Source organism: Amborella trichopoda, chromosome 10 (genome assembly GCF_054954075.1).
Source record: "Amborella trichopoda isolate Santa Cruz 75 chromosome 10, AtrichopodaSantaCruz75HAP2 v2.0, whole genome shotgun sequence".
Lineage (NCBI taxonomy): Eukaryota > Viridiplantae > Streptophyta > Magnoliopsida > Amborellales > Amborellaceae > Amborella > Amborella trichopoda.
In genome coordinates, this window is record NC_142345.1 from 7,485,915 (window position 1) to 7,493,397 (window position 7,483).

At 34.0% G+C, this 7,483-nt stretch overlaps 1 protein-coding gene across 1 annotated transcript; it reads left to right on the plus strand.

Annotated features, from left to right (window-relative positions):
- Positions 1 to 548: 548 nt before the first annotated feature.
- LOC18446253 (gallate 1-beta-glucosyltransferase 84A24) lies at positions 549 to 2,201 on the plus strand. Its single transcript, XM_006856374.4, has one exon. The coding sequence runs from the start codon at positions 657 to 659 to the stop codon at positions 2,067 to 2,069; it is 1,413 nt and encodes a 470-aa protein (XP_006856436.3). The 5' UTR covers positions 549 to 656; the 3' UTR covers positions 2,070 to 2,201.
- Positions 2,202 to 7,483: the final 5,282 nt, after the last annotated feature.

The window sequence follows — 7,483 nt, forward strand, 5'->3', positions numbered from 1 at the left end:
TAGGACCTAGCCCAACCCACGGGCTACATTTTGTGACAAATGCCCTGGTTTTTCATGACAGAGGCACCGCCCTTTGCCATCCAAAATTTGTTCTTTTATTGTTCAAAAAAAGAAGAAGAAAAACACTTTTATGTTGTGAATACGAAATATGGTGTCTACCATTAATCTTAAAACCTTACATGTACTGGCCTCTTAACAATTTGGTGACACATGCAAGCATGCATGTTACTTCTATAAATACTGGTCAACAGAAATTAGCCATTGGTAGGTTCAACTTTCCTTTGTAATTCAATTTATTTTCTCATTAAATTCCTAAAAATGGTTTGTATTCAATGTCCAACTCCTAAAAATAAGTGTGTGCCATTGGTGGGTTCAACTTTTCTTCGCAATTCAATTTACTTTCTCATGCAATTCCTAAAAATGGTTTGTATTCGATGTCCAATTCTTAAAAATGGTTTGTACTTAATGTCCTCAATAAGTGTGTACTAATCAGAAATTTTCTCCTTAATTAAGGACTTAGTCCTGAGCATGAGTCTAAACCTATGGAGTTAACAATTATGCACCACATGGCACTTGGGCTTGAGATAATTTGAACATGATAGAACACTACATATACAACTCCCAGGCATTTTTCTTTTTCAAAGTTGGGAGAAAATATGGAAATGGGTAGTGAAACTAAGCATGTGATGCTGGTTTGCTATGCAGCACAGGGCCACATAAACCCTGTGCTCCAATTTGCAGGGCGTCTAGCCTCCAGGGGCATAAGCATCACCGTCGCCACCGCTGCCATCGGGCGCCAGCGCATCCTAAAGGACGGCGACAAAGCCACCGCCTTCGAGGCAGACGGGAACATCAAGTTCGAGTTTTTCTCAGACGGTTCGGATCCACTGATGCCCATCAAAGACCTTGATGACTGCCTTGGTAGGCTTGAGAGAGAGGGGCCGGAGAGCCTTGCCGGCCTTGTTGAGGACCTACGAGTACAGGGCCGCAAGGTCACCTACATGGTCACGACCCCCTTCACACCATGGGTCATTGACTTGGCCAAAGGGCTTGGAGTCCCATGTTCATTACTGTGGATCCAATGTTGTGCAGTCTATGGCTACTATTATCGCGTTCTTCATCGGAACCGAGCAGAAATGGAGGTTCCATTGACGTTCCCCGGACTGCCACACCTGAAGCCTGAGGATTTTCCGACCTTGGCTTCGCCATCGAGCACTTACAACAGATTCCCATTGCTCTTGACGCAGCTCTACGAGAAGCTCGGGGACGTGAAAATGGTGTTGGGCAACTCATTTAATGAGCTCGAGCCTGAGGAGATCTGGTTTGCAGAGGGCCTACACCTAATGAAGCTTGTTGGGCCACTCATACCACAGGCGCTGCTCGGATGCCCGACTGCCCCGCGTCTCCGAAAAGACATGTGGGTCGCCCCTTCAAACTGCTTGTCTTGGCTGGACTCCAAGCCAGAAGGTTCAGTTGTGTACGTGTCGCTTGGGAGCGTTTCAGTGCTACCTCCGAAGCAGACGGAGGAGATGGCTTGGGGGCTTAAGATAAGCCGACGGGCATTCATTTGGGTGGTCAAGCCGCCAGAAAATTCATCTGAAACAGGTTTACCAGAGGGATTCTTGGAAGGGGTCGAGGGGCAGGGGATAGTGGTGCCATGGTGCCCTCAGGTGGAAGTGCTCAGCCATCCTTCACTGGCATGTTTCCTAACTCACTGTGGGTGGAACTCGACATTGGAGACAGTTGCTGCCGGAGTACCAGTGATCGCGTTCCCCCAGTGGACGGACCAACCCACTAATGCCATGTTCCTAGTGGACGTGCTCAGAGTGGGTGTTCGACTAAAAGTGGACCTTGTCACTAGAGATGAAGTGGAGAGGTGCATCGCAGAGGTGACGGACGGCGAGAAGGCGACAGAAATGAAGAAGGCAGCAGCAAGATGCAAGGAAATGGCGAGGGCATCGGTGGCAAAGTGTGGCTCATCTGAACGAAATATGCAGGCATTTGTGGATGATATCATGGACAATGGACCCATCCATGAACCCAAACCAGGCAACGGGGTCTTATGCTAGGCATGTCCTTGCAGGGGAAGGTTAACTAAGGATTTCTCTTCTATATGTAACAGTAATAAGCTGTTGTTATTTGGAAATAAATAGCAGAAAAAAGCTATAGAGAATAAATATGAACATGCTTTTATTTTATCCTATGTGATTTTGTATTGGATAGTTTTAGGGAAATGAGTAATTGTTTATGTGATAATTTTTAAAATAACAAATAAAAAATTAATATAGAAAATTAAGTTCAAAGGATATTATTACAATTTATTTAATCATCATAATTTTGTTATTAATTATACATTGGGTAAGTATATTTAGATGGGTATAACTTATTCATAATATCTAATTAGGATTCTAATTATATTTGTACTTGTTGTAAAAAAAGTTGCAATATTATAAATTAGTATTGTTAAAAGTATTATCATGTGTCATCTTTTAAAATACTAGAATAGTCAAGAATACTTAGAATAATTATGAATGAAATAATTTTGGTTATAAATTGAACCATTCTTTAAGAAATATATTGTTTCAACAAAGTATTTGCATTTAAACTTATATAATTATCATTATAGTTTTTACAAAGGATTAATAATATTTCATGAAATTTTTAGTCAAGGTTTAGAATACTATAATAGTCAAGAATAATTAGAATAATTATAATTGAAATAATTTTAATTATAAATTGAACCATTCCTGAAGAAATATATTGATTCAACAAAATATTTGCATTTAAACTTATATAATTGTCACTATAGTTTTTACAACGGATTAATAATATTTCATGAAATTTTTAATAGTGCAAAAGAGACAGAGAGCTTGGAATGGGCTTGGAAGAGAGAAGAACGAGAGTGAGGTCAAAGAGTAGCGCGTAGAGTGCAAGAGTTGGGACACTGTGTAGAAGCGAGAAAAAGTAGGGATGGAGGTCCGGTGGGTCGACGTGAATCGAATCGGGATTCATGTTTTCAACCTTGTGGGTCTGGTTTAGGTCCAAATGACTTCAAACAAAACCGTATTGGGTCTGATTCCAAATGACATAGACTCGAACCGGATCCAGATCTAGCATGGACCTAATAGGGTCGGGTCGGATACAGGTTCGAGTTTGGGTTGACCCCACCCAATCTGACCGCACATTAAAATATATATTACATAATATGTAAAATAATTTTTTTATCTTTTTTAATTTCTAGACCCGGGCCCAGGTCGGGTCTAGGTCCAAATGATTTGGACCGATCCAAGTCTTGGTCGCGTCTGTGTTCAAGTGAGTTGGACTGTGATCATGTCTGAGTGCAAGTGAAACCTAGTTGGGTCGGGTAACCGAGACCCAAACCCGCCCAACCCATTGCCACCCCCAAAGAGACATAGAGAGAAGACGGTTTGACCTCTAATAATAGACTAGACTAGGGACATCTAGTTATAAACGTTCTCTCATTAATTTTAATTAGTAATATGCATGTGTATTGCACATGATATTTAATATTAATCACTGAAATATATTTATCATTGAATTTTTTTTATAACACAAAGTGTTAGAGAGAGAGAATTTAATGCATTTATCTTCATAATTGAATATTTATTAATTAATAGTAAATACGATAGTAAATATTACTTCTAATATATTCTTAATTAACACTGATCCATTTAACACACAATTAAATTAATAAAGATGATTTAAATAAAAAGTTAAATTATATAAATGAAAGTAATAGATAAATTATACGGGGTCTTACTAATGGTAATATCAAATATATTAGTTTAAGACATTAGATCATCTTAACGTCTATATTTAATATATTAATCCATCAAGGCATGCCAAAGAAGCATTAACCTTATTATAAACAAAAGAATGATAAGAATTTATATACCTTGATCAATACCTAATTTCAACAATAAGAGGGGAGAGCGATTTAAGGAAAAAGAGATTGCGAAAGATAAGGAAAGAGTACGATCTTAAAAAATAAATAAAAAAAGACAAAACAAAAGGAAAGAGTGAGCAAGGGAGAGATTTAGGGTTGATAAGTGAGATTAACACAAATTTTTTTCCTTAACCCACATGTTCCCATTAAACATAAATATGAGAAATAGTAACTTAAGTGAGAGATATAAATTATCATAAATAAAAATATGTACTTTTTTTTATTGCGTTACACTCTTCTTATTGCACCAGAGAAATAATAACTTGAATGTGAGATAGATAAATTATTCTTAATAAAAAATACGTACTTATTAATGAGGGATGTGCATTTTAAATAAGCTGTGTTTTTTATATTGCATTAACTTAAGAAATATGATTTGTTTTTAAAAAGCATTAAAGAAAGCAATAATTCATAAATAATATTTGTCATAAAAAAAAGACAAAATGTATCAAAAGATTTGAAGATTATTTTAAATAGATTTTCAAGATTATTTTAGATAGAAGAATCAAGGAGGACATAGTGCAAATGAAAACTAGTAAGAAAAAGTAAGAGGACATGTCATCACAACATATCAGTTATGAATGAAATTTTAATAATTCAAAATTCATAATTAGAAAATAAACAATTTTTTGAGTACCTAAAAAAAAATAATCAAATTTTATAAATGCTCAATCACATGAAAAAAAATATAGTATTGTCCTTAGAGAACTAATGTAATGTTAACGTAGTCATAAAAACTTTTAAAATATAAAAATTATAGTTAAAATACGCAAATGCAAAAATTAAGATAGAGACAAAATTTTTATTTTATTTTGGTTCTATTATTAATATTAGTATTAACATTAATATTTTATTTTACTTCTAAAACAAATTAATAATAAAAGGACTAAATTATTTTACTATTTTATTTTATTAAAATAATAATAATAATAATAATAATAATAATAATAATAATAATAATAAAATATTGTTGTTGTTGTTGGTGTTCTTGTTCTTCTTCTTCTTCTTCTTCTTCTTCTTCTTGTTCTTGTTCTTGTTGTTGTTGTTGTTCTTGTTGTTGTTCTTGAATACTAAAGAAAAATATTAATTTCTTCTTGATTATTATGTTAAATGATAAATCGACTTTGTTTTTATCTCTATTTTGCCCTTTAATTTTTGTTTCATAATATAGAGTTCTAATGAAGCAATAATACTTGTAGAAAATAGCCAGATAAAGCTATTACTGTTATAGAAAAACTAATGTAATGTTAAAATATTAAAAAAAACTAAAATATAATAACATATAATTAAAATCATAATGGTGAAATTGAGATAAGAACAAAATTGATATAATCTAACATAAGAATCAAGAAGGAAAAAATCCTTTTTTATATTAGCATTTAAGATCCATAGACTTTACTTTTATGATAAAAATAACTTATAAAACAAAAATTAAAATATTTTTTCATAATAGAGGCATAATACAATTGGAAAATACCAAGAGAAAGCTAGAAGAGGCAATAACATAACTAAATAAATTATAGGCAATCAAAATAAATAATAATAAAAATAAAATAGTAATAATATTATTAATAATAAATATTATTTTATTACTATTTTTAATATTATAATAAAAAATTAGAACTATTCAAGAATCTAAATCCTTAGATTTTCAATCAATTGAGTTTCACGACCTATGAGAGAGAGACCAAACCACTTATTTTCTACATGTAAAAAAATCATATTACTATTTGAAAAAAATATACTACTATATTATTACAATGTTCAAGTTTACAATAAAAAGTTAGTACTCTTCAAAATTCTAAATCCTTTGTTTTTGTCAATCTAATTGACTTTCACAACCTATGAGAGAGAGATCAAACCACTTATTTCTTATATATAAAAAAATCATATTATAATTTCAAAAATACACTATTATTTTATTACTTTAATCAAGTTTACAATAAAAAATTATAACTATTCAAGAATCTAAATCCTTAATTTTTTCCAAATCTAATTGAATTTCACAACCTGTGAGAGAGATATCAAACCACTTGTCTTATATATGTAAATAAATAAATCATATTACAATTTGAAAAAAATACTACATAGAGATAGAGACAGACATCATGCATTCTACTTTCTCTTAGGAAAATATTTTAAGGTAAAAAATCATTGTGAGAGATAAATAAAGAAATGAACTTGATAGACAGATACATACATTATTTTCTCCTAGGATAAAGTGGGGCATGAAAGGCTTTTGGGTTGGGGCATGAGGGTTTATGCTGAGAGTATGGAAAACATTTTTCTTAAAATCATATTTTGGGAGGGAGAGATTGAGAGCGATTAAAGGATAAAGAGATAAGTGAAATAGGGAAAATATTATAGGAGAGATTTATGATGGGAATTATCACAAAGACGCATTAATTATAATTAATTAAAAGTAAGGCAAGTTTGAGAGAATAAAATAGAGCAGCACATACGTGGTAGGGAGAGAGAAATAATAAGTTTCTTTATTATATGTTTTTTGGGAGTTATTCTGCATGATAGAGAAAAATAAATAGAGAGACAGAAACCGTTGAGAGAGACGGGAAACGGTTGAGATAGAGAGACCTTTGAGAGGGGGAGATTTAGGAAAGTAAATGTGAGAGAGATCTTATGAAAGAAGGAGAAAAAGAGAAACAATAGAGAATATGGGAAAGACGAGAGATTTTAGAAAAATAAATGGGAGAAAGGTTTAGGAACGAGGGAGAGTGATAGAAACGTAAAAGAGAGATAGGAGAGAGATTTAAGGAAAAGTATAAGAGGGAGAGAGAGACCAGAAAAAATCGTGTCGAGGAAGAGGAAAGATGGACAGGTGGCAAAAAAAATAAGAAATAAAAATAGGGAGAGAGAAGAGAGGAAATCGTATAGGTAAGGGCTAATCCATTCATAAACAAAATAAACAAAATAGTAATGGCTAATCCACTTCAAAACACATTGCAAAAAATAAAGTCGAGATGGTTTTGTCAATGGCCCTGGCCTGGCTCGATTTGTCTACGGCCTAGCCCAACCCTCGGGCTACATTTGGTGACAAATGCCCTGGTTTTTCATGACAGGGGCACCGCCCTTTGCCATCCAAAATTTGTGCTTTTATTATTCAGAAAAAGAACACTTTCATGTTGTGAATACGAAATATGGTGTCTACCATTAATCTTAAAACGTTACATGTACTAGTCTATCAACAATTCGGTGGGATTTAGATAGGGGCTGGAGAGCCTTGCCGTCCTTCTTGAGGACCTACGAGTACATGGCCGCAAGGTCACCTACATGGTCACGACCCGCTTCACACCATGAGTCATTGACTTGCCCAAAGGGCTTGGAATCTCATGTTCATTATTGTGGATCCAATGTTGTGGAGTCTATGGTTACTATTATCATGTTCTTGATCGGAATGGAGCAGAAATGGAGGTTCCAGTGAAGTTCCTCGGACTACCACACCTGAAGCCTGAGGATTTTCTTGCCATGGCTTCGCCATCGAGCACTTACAGCAGATTC

What these genes read in the sequence shown, in the direction of transcription:
- LOC18446253 (XM_006856374.4), top strand. Translation starts at nt 657, where the DNA reads ATGGAAATGGGTAGTGAAACTAAGCATGTGATGCTGGTTTGCTATGCA.